This window comes from Drepanopeziza brunnea, assembly GCF_022702325.1.
Source record: "Drepanopeziza brunnea f. sp. 'multigermtubi' strain 214-2 chromosome Unknown ctg3, whole genome shotgun sequence".
NCBI classification, from domain to species: Eukaryota; Fungi; Ascomycota; class Leotiomycetes; order Helotiales; family Drepanopezizaceae; genus Drepanopeziza; species Drepanopeziza brunnea.
Genome location: NW_027094066.1, coordinates 1746466 through 1767529, shown reverse-complemented (window position 1 = coordinate 1767529; position 21064 = coordinate 1746466). Strand labels below are relative to the sequence as shown.

General features: G+C 50.9%; 6 protein-coding genes across 6 annotated transcripts; 4 read left to right on the top strand and 2 right to left on the bottom strand.

Moving 5' to 3' along the window:
• Positions 1-2771: 2771 nt before the first annotated feature.
• L3040_002645 (uncharacterized protein) lies at positions 2772-3716 on the top strand (the record flags this gene model as incomplete). Its single annotated transcript, XM_066155636.1, has 2 exons — positions 2772-3037; positions 3092-3716. 2 exons carry the CDS (start codon positions 2772-2774, stop codon positions 3714-3716), a joined length of 891 nt encoding a protein of 296 aa, XP_066012616.1.
• A 1842-nt stretch (positions 3717-5558) lies between these two features.
• Positions 5559-10622, top strand: L3040_002644 (uncharacterized protein; the record flags this gene model as incomplete). The annotated part of the gene is made up of 7 exons (XM_007290543.2): positions 5559-5571; positions 5757-6375; positions 6452-7574; positions 7629-8752; positions 8860-8999; positions 9050-9222; positions 9276-10622. 7 exons carry the CDS (start codon positions 5559-5561, stop codon positions 10620-10622), a joined length of 4539 nt encoding a protein of 1512 aa, XP_007290605.2.
• A 1084-nt stretch (positions 10623-11706) lies between these two features.
• Positions 11707-13940, bottom strand: L3040_002643 (uncharacterized protein; the record flags this gene model as incomplete). Its single annotated transcript, XM_066155635.1, has 5 exons — positions 11707-12264; positions 12358-13028; positions 13114-13442; positions 13505-13557; positions 13632-13940. The coding sequence occupies 5 exons, from the start codon at positions 13938-13940 to the stop codon at positions 11707-11709; spliced, it is 1920 nt and encodes a 639-aa protein (XP_066012615.1).
• A 1373-nt stretch (positions 13941-15313) lies between these two features.
• Positions 15314-16608, bottom strand: L3040_002642 (uncharacterized protein; the record flags this gene model as incomplete). Its single annotated transcript, XM_007290545.2, has 3 exons — positions 15314-15372; positions 15418-16470; positions 16521-16608. The coding sequence occupies 3 exons, from the start codon at positions 16606-16608 to the stop codon at positions 15314-15316; spliced, it is 1200 nt and encodes a 399-aa protein (XP_007290607.1).
• Positions 16609-17064: 456 nt separating this feature from the next.
• Positions 17065-18894, top strand: L3040_002641 (uncharacterized protein; the record flags this gene model as incomplete). The annotated part of the gene is made up of 4 exons (XM_007290546.2): positions 17065-17154; positions 17208-18603; positions 18711-18765; positions 18843-18894. The coding sequence occupies 4 exons, from the start codon at positions 17065-17067 to the stop codon at positions 18892-18894; spliced, it is 1593 nt and encodes a 530-aa protein (XP_007290608.2).
• Positions 18895-19123: 229 nt separating this feature from the next.
• L3040_002640 (uncharacterized protein) lies at positions 19124-20572 on the top strand (the record flags this gene model as incomplete). Its single annotated transcript, XM_007290547.2, has 1 exon — positions 19124-20572. One exon carries the CDS (start codon positions 19124-19126, stop codon positions 20570-20572), a length of 1449 nt encoding a protein of 482 aa, XP_007290609.2.
• Positions 20573-21064: the final 492 nt, after the last annotated feature.

Genomic DNA, 21064 nt, shown 5'->3' with positions numbered 1-21064 from the left:
TAAACTAAATGAGGGGTCCTGGCCAAGACCATAAACTGTTGAAACTGAGGTCACCTGACCTACGGCCGTTAGGATGATTAAGTGCATCGATTTAAGCTTAGGCTATCGAAGAACATTAAAAACTTGATTAACCGCTTATTAATAAGAACATGAAAGATCTTACGAGTTAAACAAGCTACCACGGTACAGGCCTAAGTATTACCCCTCGAGGGTGCCTCAAAAGTCTAGTTTCCACTTTAAAACCCCTGGTTATCCTACCCTCGAGGGGTAATACTTAGGCCTGTACCGTGGTAGATTTGCACTCTTGCAAACGAAATCCACTTTTTGCGGTTAAAACTTACGATCATAAACTCTTTTCCTTCCGAATACTTACTGTAACTGATAGCTAATTAATAATAAAAAGACACAAGCTCGAAAAATAGCTTGCTGCGTCGCTTCAAAAAGAGGCCATTGCTATAGATTAAATGCTCGAAGGATAGCTAGCTGCACCGGTCTGAAAAGAGCTATGGCTACAAATTAGACGCTCGAAAAGTGGCTGACTGCATCGCACGGAAAAGAGGCTATTCTATAGGAAAAGGGCTATTGCTGAAGATAAAATGCTCGAGAGATAGCTGGCTACATCGCCCTAAAAGAAGCTATTAAGGTTATATAGTAGTAATCACGAATATCATCTCGCGAAATCCGGAAAACTTACCCCGGAGCTTGCGAAGAGCCGTGAGTTTTAGCTTGCAGCCGGGCTAAAGCGTTATATCCCGCGAAGTCCGGAAAACTTGCCCCGGAGCTTGCGGAAGGCCGTAAGTTTTAGCTTGCGGCCGGGCCACAGCATTGCATTTTCTTTACATCCTCTTAAAAGCGTATTTCTTAAAAGAAAATTAATGTACTACTAGCGTTAATGCGGAAGGCGGCAGCCTTGCACCACGACCGGACGAAGCAAGGTCCCCTGGCCCCGGGGCTTGCGGAGGGCCGCCAGGGATCAGACCTTGTAGTATATACTACGTAAGATAAGGAGTTTGTTACTTTATTGATATGCCAACCACCATATTGGAAAGCCTCGAGTCCGCTTGTTGCTTCACCGAGAATACTCTTTCGCTTCTAGGATCTCTGAAGGTTGAGAGGAATGATATTGTTTATAGAGATGTGCGTGCGTGGTGGTGATGGATCTGCTTTTATGCGGATCTCAACCGAGCCCATTGCAAAAGTTCACTTCTTTCGCCACACACCACCATCACTAACCTATGGCAGTTTTCAAGATTGATTGCTGAATCATAATTCAAAGGGCATCCATTTTCAGGGGCACTTCTTTTCTTTGAGTCTCGGTGGTTGTGATTGTATTGAGGGGAGAAACTGGCGAAGTTTTGTAACTCGATTGAATGGGAGTCGGAGGGATCAATCACTAGGTACCTATATTCATCCCCGGTTCCCATTTCAAGATACTTAGTCGGTCAGAATTTTTATAGAAAGATCGAGGGCAATGAGAGGAGGTATATGCAGCGGTCAAAGGCTATGTCAATCGCAACGACTGCTAGTAATACCTCTCTATGTATAGATAATTTTGAATAAGAAAAAAAAATTATTATTCCTTCTTTCTTTGAAGGAATCACCGGCTGGTGTTAGGTTTCGATTATGGATTTTGGGCTTTAAGTGATCTTTTAACTGATTAATATCAATTATTGTTATCATCATCAACGGTAAACCAGCCACCGATTCGGTTAGTGTGTGTGATTCCGTATCGAGAAAACATGCATCACATATCCGTCTCATTAGGAAAGTTTAATATTAAGCTCTTACTACAAGGTTGAGGGCTAGAACCAGTCTTCGAAAAGGTGAAGTGCTGAGTTTTCACTTGAGAGGTACAATATACCCTTGTGAGAGAGTATAGCAGCTGAGCTTTGCTCCGCTGGTAGGTAGTAGTTATTTTATCATAGGATTGAGCAATACAGCTAAGGTAGCTCCAATTTGATGACTAAAGTAGAATGTAATATAGATGTTCAGCTAAAGGATATTGAGTGAATCTTACCTATGGTGGTGCCTGAAAGGGATTTAGAAACATGATTATAGAGAAATAGTTCCGCGCCCGCAGTTGATGGACGGAAGCAACAAGTGCATACTAAGGGTAGATAGGAGGGATATATATTCTCTCCATCTCTTTCCGTAGAAACAATGAATCGCCGTTGCTCCCACTTTTCCTGGGGTAATATTTCTGCCGGCCCTTGACATAGCCGGAGACGATATTGTAACAAAAGCAAATACACCCCAGAACACTAGCGTAGAATATCGTGTTATTGCAGTCAACTCTGCTGTCAAAGTGTATGTTCATTGTTAAGCAAGGAAGATTTCTGGCTGATTTAAAGGCTTTCTTGGATTCTGAAGTATAAGAACGTCTATACGGCGCTACAAACCCTATTCCAGTAGCAAACACTCTTCGAACACCTAGAAGGTGAGGTAAATAGAGTCGTCGTGACCGTATGGGTAGAGAAAATCTCTGAAAGCCTTGAGTATTTGAGGTATTTCTAGGCACAACAAGGCCAAATAACATGCTAGCACACTGTGCTGTAAGAGAATCAAATGGTGCGCAGTGAATGATGATTTTGTTTCCAAATCGAGGGGTAGCGAGCGCTTGGGCCACACCCACGCTAAAAAATTATATATTGATCTCAGCCTTGTGAGGTTCATGAGGAATCTATGAAGCCTTGTCGACAACATCACTCATTTCTCGACCCAAGAAAGCCTATCATCGCCCAAGCCACACGGATTTCTACGGACTGCCAACTATGCCACCGACAACAATCCACGAATGCCCGATAGATGAGGAGTTTACCGACCTCGAAGAGCACCAGGCGCAAACCCCCTCATCGTTCTACAATGCAAAGCCAGTCCTCCATTACAAGCAGCAACATGTCCGGGCTCTAGCTTCTCGAGACCAGATACCCAAGCTTCCAGTCCTCGGGCCTGGCGCCGACGCTAGTTCGCAGCCAGCGTCGGCGGCTCTGGACGATGCGATGACTGTGCAATTCATAGATGTCTGGATCAGCTCAGAGCAAGTCTACACCCGGGTACAGTTTTATGCTTCCAGTGCTAATTGCTTCGGCAGAAACCTCACATTGTTCAACCAAGCTACCCACATCGGCATGTCCATCCCCTACCCCTCCATCTCTCTCCACGCCATTCAACGTCTGGCGGACCCCGCGAAGGCCGCCGAGCAGGTACAGGGCCTCTATATGCAACTCGACCTGTCAGATCCCAACGCCGTCAGCGATGAAGATTTTGAGGATGAGATTGAGTTGACTCTCATCCCTGACGTCGGCGAAGGAACAGAGGAAGAGGCGATAAAGAAGCTGTTTAGCGCTATCTCCAACTGTTCGAACCTGCATCCAGACCCAGCATTCGGTGACGGAGATGATGGGGAGGGTGAAGACGATAGAATCATATTCGAGGGAAGTGTTGGTTACGAGGGTATCAGCGGGCTTCCGGGAGTTCAGCAAGGGGTTAGTGATGGTGGTTTACCTCCTCCTTTCCCTGGAAGCGGGGGGTGGATTACGGCTGAGAATGTGGGGAACTACTTTGACGAAGAGGGAAACTGGATCCGTGATGGAGAGGAGCCGAGCTTGGGTGAGGGTGCGGGAAGAATCAGAACGAGGGAGGAAATGGACGGTCCGCAAGTCAATGGCGACAATGAACATGAATCCGATGAGAGCAAACGCCCCAGGACCGATTAAAACAACAATCCGATTGTTTGGATTTGGTATGGAACAACAAAAGCATGGCCCCTGAATAGGTTAGGCCAGAATTGGCCAAGAAGCCGGCTTCTCAAAACTGTGGACCCGTTGAACCTTGCCGGGCTACCTACCCGTGGTGCCGTCCAAGAGCAAGAAGATATGTCACCATCTCAAGAAATGAGCTCATTTGGCCTGTTAACATACTACTACCGTAGTAGTATTCTCTTACTTACAGAATGTTTACATTCCGATCATTTGCCAAGTGAACGGGGGATTGCAATCATCGAATCCACACAGGGAGCAGGGAGATTACGATCTACCCGAGAAAGAGGCCGATGGTACGAACCTACTACGTACGTACTAAGTACGGAGTACTTCTACCGGTACAACGCTACTTTACGTACGTAGTAGTATATTCTCCGATCAGAGATACTACGTACGCACTACGTACAGTACAGTAGTACCGTAGTTCCTACTTAATGAAATGTGGGACTGGAGGCCCGAGGGTAAACACGTTATCGGCAAAGGATAGCAACATGAGGATACCTCCATCCCATTTTTCGAATGGAGTTTCGACTCCAGTCCAGGTCCACCCTTACGTAGTGTCGCGGAACATGATTTATCTTATCAGCCGCTGTCGGCGCTGCATCTGGCGGTATATAACAGTTGGCCCGGGCCCTTCTTTCGCTGCCTGGGCTCTACGTACTACGTACTTGAAGGATCAATAATGTGTGGATCTTCTAGTACTTACTTGGAAGGATCATTAATCTGTGGGTCTCCTACTGGACATCAGGCTCTTGGTGTATGGAGTATAGATGCGCACCAGCCATGTTGTTGCAGGACCCGAGCCCGAGCCTTCGTTTTGTACCTTACTGACATGATCTCAGTCAAGCCCAACGGCTTCTCTCGAGGCTCGGAATTCGCTGACCCGCCAACGGATTCCAGACGACAGAACGAAGGTTGTTCGTCCGTTCTTTCGTCGCCGTGGCTGTTGCTGTTGCTGTTCCTGCTTGGTGTATTCTTGGCCGATGCTGCTGGAATGGCAACAAGGTATGCCGGCCGACCTTTGAGAAAAAGTTCAGAGGGGATGGTCGGGAAGGGTGAAGTATAGTCGGCGTGGTTCATTATGATATTCCTCGAGTATCATCCCTCCATCAACGTCAACGTCAACGTCAACGTCGTCGTCATTTTTCGTTTTCTCTTTATTTTCCGTTTCCGTTTCCGTTTCCGATCCCGATTCCGTTTTCGTTTTCGTTTTCGTTTTCGTACTCGAGTAAAGAGACTTGGGTGATTAAGATTAGACTCCAGGCAAGGCCCGACTATGATTAGCATGCCCCCGAACCTTACTTCAACGGCCTGGCACAGCAAGTGGTGCTCGGATGCTCGGACTGATAGCTCATCCGACCCGACGACCTGAGCGATGCGGGGGGAGGGTCTGCACAAAAGGGTGCATAACGCGGTGTCGTGCATAAAGTCGAGGCTGAGAATCGGAATACACTCTCGGTGCGAGCTTTCGATCCGTTCCGGTCCCATGGGGTGGAGCTGCCCGCTGCCACTGCCCGCTGCCACTGCCACTGCCGCTGCCACTGCTAGTCGCCAAGATGCCGCGGACCCGTCGCTGTTGGGGATAAGGAGAGGATAAGGATATCCTTATGTATGGTCAGAAAGTGGCCGATCACTTATAATGCGGCCTGCCCCTCTGCAACAGGCCTATTTCGAAGAATTTGACCATTCCGACCATCTCGACCTTCTCAACATCTCGCGTGACCTGGCTGCTGGATCCATTGCTTCCTCGCCCTCGGCCTCATCCTCATCGCAGTTCCCTCCTCCTTCTCCGCCACGATGTCCATCGTCGGTAAGTTCAGCCGGAATAAGCCCGAGTCCTTCTGTCTCTCTACCCATCTATGCCTCCACCTTTCTAGAATCCTCCTCTCTATCTGTCCATCCTCTGTCCATCCTCTATCCATCTATCTCCCATCTCCCGTTTGCCATCTCCCATCTCCCCTCTCCCTCCGTACTGACGCCGACGCGCACGATCAGGCAACTTCGTCTCCAATGGCGACCGGACCGCGGCGACCCAGGGCATCGGCGGCGTGAACAACCCCCAAGCGCCCTACATCGAGCCTGCGTCCGACAACTCGTCGTCGCACGAACTCGAGGAATTCGACCCCGAGAAGCGGCGACGCCAGACCGCCGACAGCGAGGGCACCACCATCACCCGATCCGGAAGCCTGGATGAGCGAGAGCGCCGGAGACGGGATCAGGAGGTTCACGCCCTGGCCCGCAAATTCACCCAGCAGTCGCATCAAAGCACCTCCCACGAGAACCCCTTCCAGTCTTCCGAAGATTCCAGGCTCAACCCGCATTCGCCCAACTTCAGCCCTCGCGCCTTTGCCAAGTCGCTCCTCCATCTGCAATCCCGCGACCCCGAGAAATGGAAGGCTCGGACCGCCGGATTTGCTTTCAAGGATCTGAACGTCTACGGATTCGGCTCCGCCACTGATTATCAGAAAACGGTCGGCAACTACATTTTCGAAATCCCGGGCCTTATCAGGAAGTTGCTCGGCAAAGAGAAGCCCCGCCGGATTGATATCCTGCAGAACCTGGATGGCGTCGTCCATAGTGGTGAGATGCTGGTCGTACTTGGTCCTCCCGGCAGGTAAGATTTGTCGTCTGCCCGCAGGCTCTGTTTACATGCTCGTCAAGGATGAAACTAATCAATGAATGTGCTGTAGTGGGTGCTCAACATTTCTGAAGACTGTCGCCGGAGAGACCAACGGCTTCTTCATCGACAAAGAGTCGCGGATTAACTACCAGGGCATCTCCCCCGAACAGATGCACCGGGACTTTCGAGGCGAGGCCATTTACACGGCCGAGGTCGATGTGCACTTCCCCATGCTGACAGTCGGTCAGACGCTGGAGTTCGCGGCCATGGCGCGAACACCACGCCATATTCCGGGCGGCATCACCCGGGATGAGTTTGCTCGGTACCAGAGAGACGTGATGATGGCGAGTTTTGGTATCAGCCACACCATCAACACCTACGTCGGAAACGATTTCATTCGAGGTGTCAGTGGTGGAGAGCGGAAGCGGACCACCATTGCGGAAGCCTGCCTCAGCGGCTCCCCTCTCCAATGCTGGGACAACAGCACGCGAGGATTGGACAGTGCTAACGCCATCGAATTCGTCAAGACCCTGAAGATGAGTACCGACCTGATGGGAGCGACCTGCTGCGTAGCCATCTACCAATCGCCCCAGAGTGCCTACGACCTGTTCGATAAGGTTCTGGTTCTGTACGAGGGCAGACAGATTTTCTTCGGCCCGTGTACCGAGGCGCGAGGCTACTTTGAGAACATGGGCTTCGAGTGCCCCGCCCAGCAGACCACCGCCGACTTCTTGACTTCCATGACCAGTCACCTAGAACGGGTGGTGCGTCCGGGCTTCGAGGACCGCGTGCCCCGTACGGCTGATGAATTTGCTCTCGTCTGGAAGAACAGCCCCGAGCGCGCGGCCCTCGTGGTCGACATTGATGCCTACAACCAGAAATACCAGCACGGCGGTCAGCATCTACAGGAGTTTCAAGACTCCCGCCGAGCACAGCAGTCTAAGCACCAACATGTGTCCAGTCCCTACACCATGTCGTATATTGGACAGGTTAAGCTCTGCCTCCGTCGGGGCTTCTGGAGATTGATAGGAGACCCGAGTCTGACGCTGACTCAACTCGGCGGGAACTCCTCCATGGCCCTGATCATCGCTAGTGTCTTCTACGATATGCCCTCGACCGCCGACTCCTTCTTCTCCCGAAGCGCCCTCATTTTCTTCGCCATTTTGATGTCCGCTTTCAGTAGTGCTCTCGAGGTAGGTTGCCGTCCAGAAGTGTGCCTCGGGTAGGCGCTTGCTGACAACGAATAGATTCTCACCCTGTACGCCCAACGTCCAATCGTCGAGAAGCATGCCCGATATGCCCTGTACCACCCTTCGTGTGAAGCGATCGCGTCTATGTTGACCGACATGCCTTACAAGATATTGAATGCTATCCTCTTTAACGTGACGCTCTACTTCATGTCCAACCTGAACCGGCAGGCTGGGAACTTCTTCTTCTTCCTCCTGGTCTCGTTTTTGCTGACCTTAGTCATGTCTATGTTGTTCCGCACCATTGCATCCGTCTCCCGTACCTTGTCTCAGGCCCTAGCGCCGGCTGCGGTTCTCATCCTGGCTATCGTCATCTATACCGGCTTTGCCCTCCCCGTGCCAAACATGCTAGGCTGGGCGAGATGGCTCAACTACATCGACCCGGTTGCTTATGCATTTGAGTCGCTGATGGTGAACGAGTTCGCGGGAAAGAACTACACCTGTCTCCCGGCCTCCTTCATTCCCAGCGGCGCAGGCTACGAAGACGTTCTGCCCACGGAACAAATCTGCTCGGTCGTGGGAGCCGTGGCAGGCCAAAACTACGTTGAAGGCGCCCAGCACATCTTGACAGCTTACACCTACAAGGAGTCGAACAAGTGGCGGAACGTCGGCATCATGTTTCCATTCCTAATTTTCTTCTGTGCGACCTACATCATCGCCTGCGAGTACATCACTTCCAAGAAATCCAAGGGTGAGGTGTTACTTTTCCGCCGGGGCCGCACCCCCGCCCAGCTCAAGACTGGGGCCGGCGATATCGAGGGTGGAAACAATGCAGGCGTGCCAGTGGGGAAGACATCTACAAATCTAGACGTCGGCACGATCATCAAGAAGCAAACCGCCATCTTCTCGTGGGAGGACGTCTGCTACGACATTAAGATCAAGGGAGAACCCCGCCGGATCCTGGATCATGTTGACGGATGGGTCAAGCCCGGAACCCTGACTGCCCTCATGGGCGTGTCGGGAGCTGGAAAAACCACTCTTCTCGATGTCCTGGCCACGCGAACGACGATGGGTGTTATCACCGGCAACATGCTTGTCGACGGACGCCCTCGCGATGACTCCTTCCAACGCAAGACTGGATACGTGCAACAGCAAGATCTCCATCTCTCCACCACGACCGTTCGGTAAGTTCATTGCCTCCACCTTCCGATTGAAGTCAGATTAACCGGAGATACTTTTGTCGTCGGCTGAGAACCCTTCCTGTAACATGCAATGGCTGACATTCCTAAAGCGAAGCTCTTACCTTTTCAGCTCTTCTCAGACAGCCTGCCGCAACTCCCCGCCAGGAGAAGATTGATTATGTTGACGAGGTCATCAAACTTCTCGACATGGAAGAATATGCCGATGCAATCGTGGGTGTACCTGGAGAAGGTTAGTTGTCACTTGAAGCAGAATTGATGGGACCAAACTCACCAAGATAGGCCTCAATGTCGAACAACGTAAGCGCTTGACGATCGGAGTCGAGTTGGCAGCCAAGCCCGAACTTCTACTCTTCTTGGACGAACCCACGTCTGGTCTTGACTCTCAGACATCCTGGGCGATCTGTGACCTGATGGAGAAACTCACCAAGAACGGCCAGGCGATCCTCTGTACCGTAAGTTTGTCCTTTGGATATAATGACAAAGACAGCGGCTGACGGATTCCTAGATTCACCAACCTTCCGCCATGCTGTTCCAACGTTTCGACCGTCTTTTGTTCCTCGCCAAGGGAGGACGTACCGTTTACTTTGGTGAAGTTGGAGAGGGATCTCACATTCTGATCAAGTACTTTGAGAGATTCTCCGGAATGACCTGTCCCCCTACTGCTAACCCCGCTGAATGGATGCTCGAAGTCATCGGAGCAGCCCCGGGCACCCACTCGGACGTTGATTGGCACGAAGCATGGCGCGGCTCTCCCGAATATCAATCCGTCAAGCAAGAACTGGCTCGTCTTGCCGATGAGCTCCCCAAGACCACCCCGCCACCCTCTTCTGGTGACAAGGCTTCCTATCGCGAATTTGCCGCCCCGATGATGGTCCAGCAATACGAGGTGATGAAGCGTGTCTTCCAACAATATTGGCGGACCCCCAACTACATCTTCTCCAAAACGAGTCTCTGCGTTGCGTCCGCGGCATTTATTGGTTTCTCGTTCTTCGACTCCGGCACTTCGCAACAAGAGTTGCAGAATCAGATGTTCGCTATCTTTATGATCTTCACAATCTTCGGCAACATCGTCCAGCAAATTATGCCTCACTTCGTAACTCAGCGTGCCCTCTACGAGGTGCGCGAGCGCCCGTCCAAAACATATTCGTGGGCAGCCTTCATGGTCTCGAACATCGTCGTCGAGCTTCCCTGGAACACCCTCATGTCCATTCTCATGTTTTTCTGCTGGTACTACCCCGCCGGTCTCTACAAGAACGCCTCACCCACCGATGCTACTGGGGAGCGCGGCCTCCTCATGTTCCTCTTCCTCTGGGTCTTCCTGCTCTTCACCTCGACCTTTGCGACCATGGTCATCGCCGCCGTCGACTCGGCCGAGGTTGGAGGTAACATTGCCAATCTCGCGTTCTCACTCACCCTAATCTTCTGTGGTGTTCTCGCCTCCCCCGACGTCTTCCCCAGGTTCTGGATCTTCATGTACCGCGTCTCGCCCTTCACTTACCTCGTAGACGGTATGTTGTCCGTCGGCATCGCGAACAACGTGGTCGAGTGCTCCGCCGCCGAACTACGCAAATTCACCGCCAGAGCCGGCCAGACCTGCGCCGAATACATGAACGACTACATCGTGACGCAAGACAAAGGCGGTCGCCTGTTAGACCCGAACGCTACGGGCGAGTGCTCGTACTGCTCGCTGGACTCGACCAATCAGTTCCTCTCGGCGCTGGATCTCGACTATGGGAACCGGTGGAGGAACTTTGGGCTGATGTGGGTCTACGTCGTCTTCAACTGTTGTGGAGCCGTGCTCCTCTACTGGCTGGTGCGCGTCCCGAAGAAGACCAAGGCGAAGAAGGAGTAGGTAGTGGCCAGACGGACCCGGGAAATCGCAGGCCCAGCAGAGTGCAGTGTTTGTTTGACGAAGAATTAAACGGGCCTTGGTCGTGCGACGATACCCACCCGCTGCGGATGATGAAGAGATGGATATATACTTTTTAATTTTTTTCTACTCGGGGACTCAAGCTAGATTGCATAGCGCGCTTGTTCGCTTGTATATTGTGTGTGTGTGTGTGTATGTATGTATAGAGTACATCGATCATATAGCAGGTGGCAGACAGACGTATAGATGAGAGGAAGGAGGCCCAAGTCCTTTAGATATCTTTTCTTTTGTGTATCATATCTATACATATATATAGTCGTGGTTGAGGACATACGTTTGAGACATTCACGTAGTTATGATTTAATTAAGACCTTTTGGACGGGTTTATATACATACATACATATATATATATATATATATATAGGTATATATATATATTTTCTTTTTTCTTTTCTTCTCTTGAAATGTACCAGGAACGGAAAGTGTGCAGTAACATTGTACCCTTGGTCGGAGTACAAATTCAGAAAGAAGCAAAGGTTTGCGGTTCCTAGTACTCTCTCTATAGTGAGTGATACGGTCTTTTTTTCAATATATATATATGTATATCTATATTTCAATAATAATCGTCAGTTTCCTTACATTTTAATTCGAAAGAATTGACCGACTTGCTGCGCCAGGTCGGGATTTTTTACAGATTCAATTTAAGGTAACCGACGATTAAGGTGCATTAAACAAGCAGATTTTGGCTTGACGATTTTAATTAATTACTTCCCCGAAGATAGATTGAGGGCTAAAAAAAAGTTCTTTTCTTTTCTTTTCTCTCCTTTTTTTTTTTTTTTTTTTTTTTTTTCAAGAAGTGTTAACCCTTAGCTTTGGTGCGAAAAAGGGGTTTGTGCATTACAAACATCGTCAGTACTGTACGTGGAGAAGAGAAGGGAAGAGAAGAGAAGAAGTGTGGCCTCGGAGGGAAATGAGTGATATATATATATTTTATATTTTAAATACACACCGGCCGGCCTATGTGTGTGACTGTGTGACTTTTCTTTTGATTTGACTTACGGATACTTCAACCCCGGTGGTGGTACTCACCATAACCATCCCCACCACCACCGCCATACCCTCCGCCACCGCCATCAACATCCTCCATAGCAACACCCTCATAGCGCTGCCCTCTCTCCCTCCCACTCCCCCCACTCATACCACTCACAATCGGTCTCCTCCGAGCCCAACTCCCAAAGAGCCCCGTCGCCGCCCCAATAACCAGCACGCTACCGAGAGCCAGCCAGCGAAAGTCCTCAGGGCGGCTCGAGCTCCACACGGCCGTGGCAGCATAGTGGCCTAAGGAGCCTAGGGCCTTGAAGGAGGTCTCGGTCCCGGCGAAGGTGGAGCGCTGCGACATGGGGATCTCGACCTGGCCGAGCTGTTGGACCATGAGTTGGCAGGCGTGGTGGCCGAGGCGGGAGAGGGAGAGGGAGAGGAAGAGGAGGAGGGAGAGGGAGAGGGAGAGGGGGACAGGTGGTGAGGAGGAGGTGGTTGTGGTGGTGGTGGTGGTGGTTGTCGTCGTCGTCGTTGCGAGTGACGGTTGTGGGGGTGAGAGACTCCATAGGACGAGTGCCACGGGAATCTATCAGATGTTAATTAGGTCGAATTTAAGCGAAGTTGCATGTTCCAGTCACGAGATGTGTTTGGGCAATAGTAATGACAATGGAGATCTTACCAAGCACAGGAACTGCGAGGCGATACCCCAGAATCCGACTCGTCTGGCAATTTTGCCTTCTCCATTTTCCTCGTCTTCGGCTTCGTCGTCGTCCGATCGGGCAGCGCGGGCGTATCGTCTCCGCAGGAACTTGACGGCGAAAGGGGTAATGACCGTACTCGACAGTGAGACGATGGACCCGGACGCTTGCGCAAGGGTGATGGCCACAAGCGAGAAGCCGATGCCGAACAAGTAAGTGATGAGAGTCGACGAGTAGGCCAGGACGGTGAGCTGCAGCAGCGCCATCGATATCGATGCCGGCCAGATAGAAATCGAGAAGTAATGTCTGAGGCGGACCGCTGGATCGTGATACAGGACGGCATAGAGCTTTTGGGCGACGGTGGTGACCCCGGGCTTCTGGATCCCAAACAAGTCACCCGTGGCGAAATCGTTTGACAGCTTCTTCGGTACCTGCAACTCTGGGTTCTCCCTCGATATCATGCGTGCGCATTGGACCTCCACCGCCCACAGGAAGACTGTAAGCCCCGTCAAGAGCAAGATCCATCCGGTCTGGGAGTGGAAGGACTTTACGATTACGGGGAGCATCGAGGGTGCAATCAGTTTACAGACCAGCTCCAATCGCACCATGACTGCGTTGACCTCGGTGAGAGTGTATTTCGTATCTGGAGTGACTTTCACAAGGTTTTAGGTGTTAGCTCGAGGTTCCTCTGCAGCCTGCTGAGCCTGTTGAGCCTGCTGAAGACTCTCATAACCTACCTGGTCCTACCAGCACGGGAACCCAGTCTCTTTCCACAGATAGATGGTTTGCGATGGCAGTCAGATCATGTACGACGTCCAGTAGTAATATGAAGGTATACAGAAGGCCCTTTGCGAGATTGGAGAAGGGGCCTGCAGATGGCCCACCAGCCTCATCGCCACGGCCAGCAACGACCGGCCAAAAGAGCCAACAGATGTAGGAGGCCACAATGACAACGTGGTTCAAGCCGATCGTGGTGAGCAAATTCGGTAGTCTGGAGGGGGACTTGTCGATCCAATTGCCCACTGCCGAAGCAAAGATCATGGTCGAGACGGTAGAAGCCATACCCCTATTCACTTCATTTCAGCACGTGACTACCTCCCACCTGTCTTCTCGAGTCTCAACACGAACCTGATAGATGTCGCCGTGAGGCTCCCGGGAAAGGCGAGGGCGACGAGAAATATCTAGAGCCTCGTCAGAACCGAACCCGCTTTCTTTCTTTTCTTTTCTTCTCCAACGGGAGAAGAAGCGGACGTACCGAAACATACTCGTACGTCCTCGTATTCCACATGAACAGGAAATGCATCGCGTACACCTTCCACCACTTCATCCTCTGGCCTCTCGCCAGCTCCATCTCGGCATCGATACTCATTCTCGCGCGCCACAGCTGTTCGCCGTCAACGTCAAACGTGCTGTCCTGACTGCGTCGCCTCATCTCGCCATGCTGGGCACCGACGGATCTCGCGTCCGCCGCGTCCTCCCGCTCATCCCTCGACGCGTACTCCCAATGAGAACCGAGATCATCAGAGCTGATCGATGGTCTCTGGATTATTATGCGCGGCACCATCTCCGTCCGTTTGCAATTGTCGGGGCCATGAGATAGTTGTTGTTGTTGTCGAGAGAAGGTTAACCACCCCTCGGTTGTCGTGAAATAGATTGCGGATCCCGTCGGTTACACGCCTGAATGCGAAACGATAATTTGTGGCGCATTTTTGTCTCACAGCACTTTATCAAGGCGAGATGAGTCGAACGAGTTGAACGACTCTCGGGACGGCGGTTGTGTTGGTTTCTGGTTATCTGGCAATGCAATGAGAGATATGGAGTAGTGAAGAATAAGAGAGGCTTGAGGTAGGTGGTTGTTCTGTAGTGTCTTCTCGGAAGCGAGATTCAGCCTAATTGGCATTTCAAAAAAAAGAAAAAAAGAAAAAGAAAAAGAGACTTGTTCATATATCCGAACAATCTTCTGGTGCTTCTTTCTAATCCAAATAGCCAGTGTCTAATCTGGATATAAATATATTCTTCCGGCTATTGTAGACTACCTGCAGTATCGTGACAATTGCTAAGCGAAAATAGACTCGAGTAGATTACTCTTTAGAAAAAATAACTCTTTCTGAGCCGGAGATTGTACAGGCCAAAGCATTATAAAGTCCATCTCTCTCATTCTTCCCCTCTGTACTAGCATGTCAATTATCCCACTGCACAATCCCATGATCAAGGCATAATTGTACCCAACTATCCTACCATCTGAAATCGATTATCGATGCAAACAAGCTAGCTCCCTTAAACACAACTGAAATCCAATTATTATGGTTTCCAGTACAAGGATTACTTCGTATATATAAATCAATCAAGACAGGGCTTGCTTCTCTTTCAGACCCACTTGCCTGACCCTTTATGCAGAGCAGCTAGTTAGTGAATGCGATAAATAAAAAACTTATGGCACGAGTTTGATCATTGAGCTCTCACCATCCTGCTAGAGCTCCAACGCATGTATTCAAGATTCAAGAGCATATGAAGTCGGCGACCGTGTACTTGGTGGGTTTCCGAAGTTGGCACTATCAAACATCCATCTCTGCCAGCGCTGACGCGGGCAACGGTGGGGGAAAGAGAGGGAAGAAACAGCACCCGTCACACAATCAGCGGCCGGCGGAATGAACTTGATCTCGCCGGGTATCGATTTTAAGTTGTTGCGCAGAACGCATCCGTCGTTACTGCATTCAGATGAGCACATCCATGGTTCAATTTGAAAATTTCGCATTCGTATCTTCATATCCCCCATGTCAGCATTGTGTCTCAAAGACAGAGGAGATTTGCGGAGGAAGCTTTACTTTTGTACAAGATGCCCTTTCCTCCCACGTAACCAGTCACTGGACATGCCAATGCATGCAGCCTCTAACCTAGGAAATATATCTTTCCCAGTGTAATTCGCCCGTGAAACTTCTATGTCAGAAGATCCGCAACGTTCATCGGCATCTCATCGATTTGAGTCGAGTAGTATACTATTTCTGATTAGAGAAGCTTTATACTGGAACGATCAAACTTACACTCGATATCTCTCAATATTCTGACGTCTTCGCTAGTCACAAAATTGATCGCCACACCTTTGCGTCCGAATCTACCACTGCGACCGATTCTGTGGATGTAGTTCTCACGGTTGCTAGGCAAGTCGTAGTTGATGACCAACGAGACCTGCTGGACGTCGATACCACGAGCCCAGACATCCGTAGAGATCAGAACCCGCGAGTTTCCCTGGCGGAAATCCTGCATGATGCTGTCTCTCTCCTTCTGTGGCATCTCCCCGTGCATCGAGGAAACCGTAAAGTTGGCCTCGCGCATCTTATCCGTCAACCAATCGACCTTTCTGCGCGTGTTGCAGAAGATAACCGCCTGTGTAATAGTGAGGGTATCGTAGAGATCGCACAGGGTATCGAACTTCCAATCCTCCTTCTCGACTGCGATAAAGTATTGCTTGAGGCCTTCCAAAGTCAATTCATCACGCTTGACTAGGATACGAACGGGATCCGTCATGAATTTGGTGGTCATGTCGAGCACATCGTAAGGGAGAGTAGCAGAAACAACCACAACCTGGGTCGCAGGAGGGAGGTATCTGTAAACGTCATAGATTTGCTCTCTGAAACCGCGGTTCAACAGCTCGTCAGCCTCGTCAAGAACCAGCATTTTGATATGGCGAGTTCGAAGGTTTCGTCGGCGAATCATGTCAGCCACTCGTCCTGGGGTCCCAGAAACAATATGCTGTCCATAATCAAGCTTGCGGATATCCTCCCCAACATTGGTGCCTCCGATGCAAGCGTGGCATTGTACATTCATATAGTCTCCCAGAGCCATAACAACCGACTGAATCTGTGTCGCAAGTTCTCGAGTGGGAGACAGGACGAGGGCTTGAGTCTCGCGGACGGCCGTGTCGATGACCTGAAGCATACTGATCGAGAAGGTAGCTGTTTTACCCGTACCCGATTGCGCCTGGGCAATGGTGTCGCGACCCTTACAGATCTGGACAATTGCGCGAGACTGAACAGCCGAGGGGGACTCGTATCCGTAGGCGTAGATGCCTCGAAGAAGGTTCTCCTTGAGATGCACTGTTCACACAAGTCAGCATATTTGAAACCGACTTCATTTTAATTCCTACTTGATTGAAATGTCGGCGCCACCGATACGTCAGCGGACGTAGTGAACTCCATGCGCTCCTCCGCCTTGCGATCGATACCGTCCGCCATGGTTGTGGTTGTGGGGTTGAGCCTGGGGGGAACGAAGCTCTGTACGAAAGCTTGCGCCGAGGCAGATGAGGTTGTAGACAGTAAGCTTCTTGAACTAGACTGTCGACCGAGAAGGATGGGCACAATAAGGGGTGGAAAAAGGTATTGGACTTGAATTCACCGACAATACCTTGGTCGTGGTGGAGGTGGAGGAATAGTCGTGAAAGCTGACTAGGAGAAAGCATATGGAAATGTTCTGCGCGCCAAACCTTAATTTGTTAGCGTTATTTAAGCGTCAGACGCGAGACGCGGGCTTACGATTGGCTGGCGCAAAACCCCAAGGTAAGGTCGTATATAACAAATATCTACAACTTTACTGTCTCAGGCAAATTCAGCTTACGCCCATTGGCAACGCTTTTGAACTCCCGGATCAGATCTTTGGGCAATCCCTGAAAGTGTCCACGAGAAGGATACAAGATGATTTTGGAGGAGCAGAGATTCCTTCATGAGGACCTGGAGAGGCTGGAGCAGGGCATCAGTGACCGCGTTGCTGAAGAGCCACGACATGTAGGTCTCCACAACATTTTGGACGCTGGAAAGATACTAAGAGCCATTCCAAGATTCGTGAGCGCCTGAGCAGAGATCATCAGGTCGCAGGCTTCCTCGATCGCATTCAAGACCAATCGAAACGACTCCTCGAGATCTACAAAGATGCGGACGGTGCGCGAACGAAAGAGATCCAGTCCATATCCACTGGGGAGCCTCTGGAGGAATTTTACAAGCAGCTCTCTGAGATTAAGTCGTTCCATCAACGGTACCCAAATGAGCCAGTAGAGAACCTGGAGCGGGCGTACAAGAAGAAGGCGACTGGAGAAGGCGAGGCACTAACGTATGATATCGATAACCTGTTCACCGGAGAAGAAGCATTTGGCAAATATCTGGATCTTACCACCATCCACGAGACATACCTCAACCTACCCAACATTAAACGACTCACCTACCTTCAGTACCTGGACGCCTTCGATATATTCGTACCCCCATCATGCTCTGTGAAACGCGCCGACAAGATGACCGATAGGTATTTCACGTATGTTGGTGACTTAGCTTCATATCTCGAGAGCTTCATGCGACGGACAAGACCACTAGAGGATCTGCCGAAGCTGTTTGAGAGCTTCGATCTTGACTTTGACAAGGCTTGGAACGACGATGATATCCCCGCTTGGAGACCAGAGCCCGTTGGACCTTCTAAAGGACCCACAGATGAGCTCTACTGCGCAGACTGCGCGAAGGACTTCAAGAATGACAATGTTTTCAAGGCCCATTTGACAGGGAAAAAGCACATTCGGGCAGCCGAGGCCAGGGCAGCTCTGCAAGCCGAGTCTGGGGGTGATGCCGAGAAGGGGACAGCTAAGAAGGGCACCAGCTCTCTGCGGCTCAAAGAACGCGCGATTGCGGAGCGGGAGTACCGAGTCAAGCGGCTGGCAGCCGCAATGTCGCAAGAACGAAGCGATACGCGGGTTAACGTCGAGCGGAAACAGGGCATGACCGAACGAGAGCGACAGATGGAGTTGGATGCACTCTTTGCGGAATCGTCTTCTGTGGCCCCTCAAGGTGGCGATTCTGACAGTGAGTCTGACGGCGACGAGAAGATCTACAACCCCCTGAAGCTTCCACTGGCCTGGGATGGAAAGCCGATTCCGTTCTGGCTGTACAAGCTGCACGGTCTTGGCGTTGAGTTCAGATGCGAGATCTGTGGCAACTACGTTTACATGGGCCGAAGAGCGTTCGACAAGCATTTCAACGAGACCCGACATATCTACGGATTGAAGTGCTTAGGGATCACGAACACGAGCTTGTTCCGAGAGATTACCGAAATTGCCGATGCCGTCAAACTCTGGGACAAGATCACGAGGGACAAGCAAAAGGGCAAGAGAGATGAGGGCAGCGTGGTTCAGATGGAGGATGCAGAGGGTAACGTGATGCCCGAAAAGGTATACTACGACTTGCAGAAGCAAGGTCTGCTATAGACGGGTGGAGTGGTGTAAAAATTGTATATCAGTATGTATCAACCAAGCCAAATCCTTCCACGTGAGCATGACTTTGGTAGACTATGTGGGTACCAGAGAAGAGCGATGAACAAGCAGACCTCATGCTAGTCCTCATTTGTACCTTCTATAGGTCAGTCTATGGAGATGCTAGAGAACGCGTGCGAGCCGTCAGGAATCCGGCTATGGCTAACGGTAGCGAGTCAATAGCACGAAGCCAAACCTGTGTCATCCGGAGAAATTCATCTTCTCTACCATTTAACAGACGATTCTAAGCGAGAGAATAGTTCTGGTTTCCATCGCTTTCTATTACTAGCCTCTCCCACAAAGTCTTTTTCTTTTCTGCTCTCATAAATATTCGTACTCTCCCTCCAACTTCGCATCAACATAAATCTGGACTCTCGTTCACCTCCAACCTCCTAATAACATTTTATACTTCCCTTCACCTGCAACGTACAACCAAAACTTTATACTTTCGTTCACCAAGCACGATGCGGTTCACCCCCTCCATTGCCGCTGCCATGTTGGCCTACACTGCTGTTGCAGCGCCTGTCCAACTTCCTACAAAGAACGGGCAGGCCTCCTTTGACCACGACCTCTTGAATATCGGCGTCCCGGAGGAATTCGGGCCACATCGCCGGGACATCGAGCCATCCAAGGACGAGCAGCTGGGACCAATTCCCCTTGCCGTTTCTCCTAATGGCCTGCTTGAGCCCGTTCCGGATAACAATCAGTCTTTCGATGACGAGGAGCAGGCGTGGAAGGCGTGGAAGGCAGCCTTGGAGCAAGGCTACGAGAAAGATTCCGACCTCGGTGGCCCCGAAACTACGTCCACTGGCCTCCCTTTCGACAGCCATCCCGACAACGTCGAAAACTTCCCTACCATCGTCGACACGGACGCCCAGGAAAATCAGACTGACGCCAACCAATCCCTGGCTCGAAGAAATACTCTCTTCACACCAGAGCAGGTCGAGGCGTACAAGGTGGGCAGCAACATCGACCTCAGAATGAGCATGTTGGAGCTCTACGACAAGCTCGTCTACCTGAACAGAAACAAAGGCCTGACCATGGACGAGGCAAATCGCAAGATTGACATCCAGGCCGAAGTCGTCGTCGCGACCATCAGGCGCAACTTCCTTCAAGACGCCCCGGACTTTGGCCCAATGCTTCAAGATGTTCAGCAAAGGATCGCTGCCGAGATCGAGACTCATCCACCGCCTCCCAAATCCACCCTGACGGAAAATCAGATTCAAAATGACCTGGGCAGTTTGCATGCCTACTACCTCGTTGTGGCTTTAGAGTCCAAAATCGAGACGCTCGCTAGAAAGAGCATGCTTGACAAGACAACTGGCCGCCGAGCGGTGAGTGCTACCCGGGACATGATCAAGGTCATCACTGGGCTATCGAAGGCGGATTGCGACAACTACCTCAAGCAGGTGGACATAATTGAAATCCTCATGAGGTTTATGGTCCAGAAGTATCACCAGCAACTCCCGTCTGGCACCCTTCCGGAGCTCCCCCGTCCGGCCGCATTTGAATTCGGCCAAGTAAAGCCGTCCATCTTGGCTCGAAGCATGTACAAATACAACAACAACAACGACAACGACAACAAAGACAACGACAACACCCACAACACCAACAACAACAACCGCGATGGCAAACCCGACTCGATTACGAACGCCATCCAAACACGAGACTTCCCCGAGAACCAGCCCAACGAGTCCGAAATCGACCCAGACTCCTTCTGGAGCGACTTCGGCGCGCCCGAATGCATGCACTTCCTCGAGGTTGCCGACGGGGAGGAAGGCTTCACGGCTGAGCACTGCGCCAGGTTCGCGGCGTGCCAGGAGCGGGTGGGCCAGCTGCCTCCGCTGCCCAAGACGGTTGATCAGTACGGTATGGCCGATCAGGGGCAGGACGGGGAGGAGGAGGAAGATTAGGAACATGATGATGTCGTTGAGGAGGAGCGCGACGCGGCGACGGGCGATATCCTCTATCACGCGGAGGGCGATGATGCGTGGGTTGGTCGACCTGAGATCAAGGGGAGTGCGTGAGGAGACAGGTCTTGGTTATCTTATTCCTTTTCATTTTATTTTGATCTGGAGTTGAGCGGAGGTTTTTCTTTGAAAATGTTTTTTTTGGGGGGGGGGGGTGTTCCCACGTCTGTTGTTAATGTAGCGAGCGTCTAGTAGCTCCCGTCTTCAATTTATTCATTTTTGTTTCCTTCATGATGGAGCAGGTATTTACTTTAGCGCCGTGAATTCGGAAAAGTAACTACTTTGAGGAAGGCAAATAAGATGTGAGTGAGTGATCTTGGGGAGCCGTGGAGCCGAGTTTTTCCCTCCGAGATATTTTATCACGTGCCCTGTTCTAAGCGAGAAACTCGGTCAATGTCACAGTCGTAGTCAACAACGATCTTGGGGCCTTTCTGA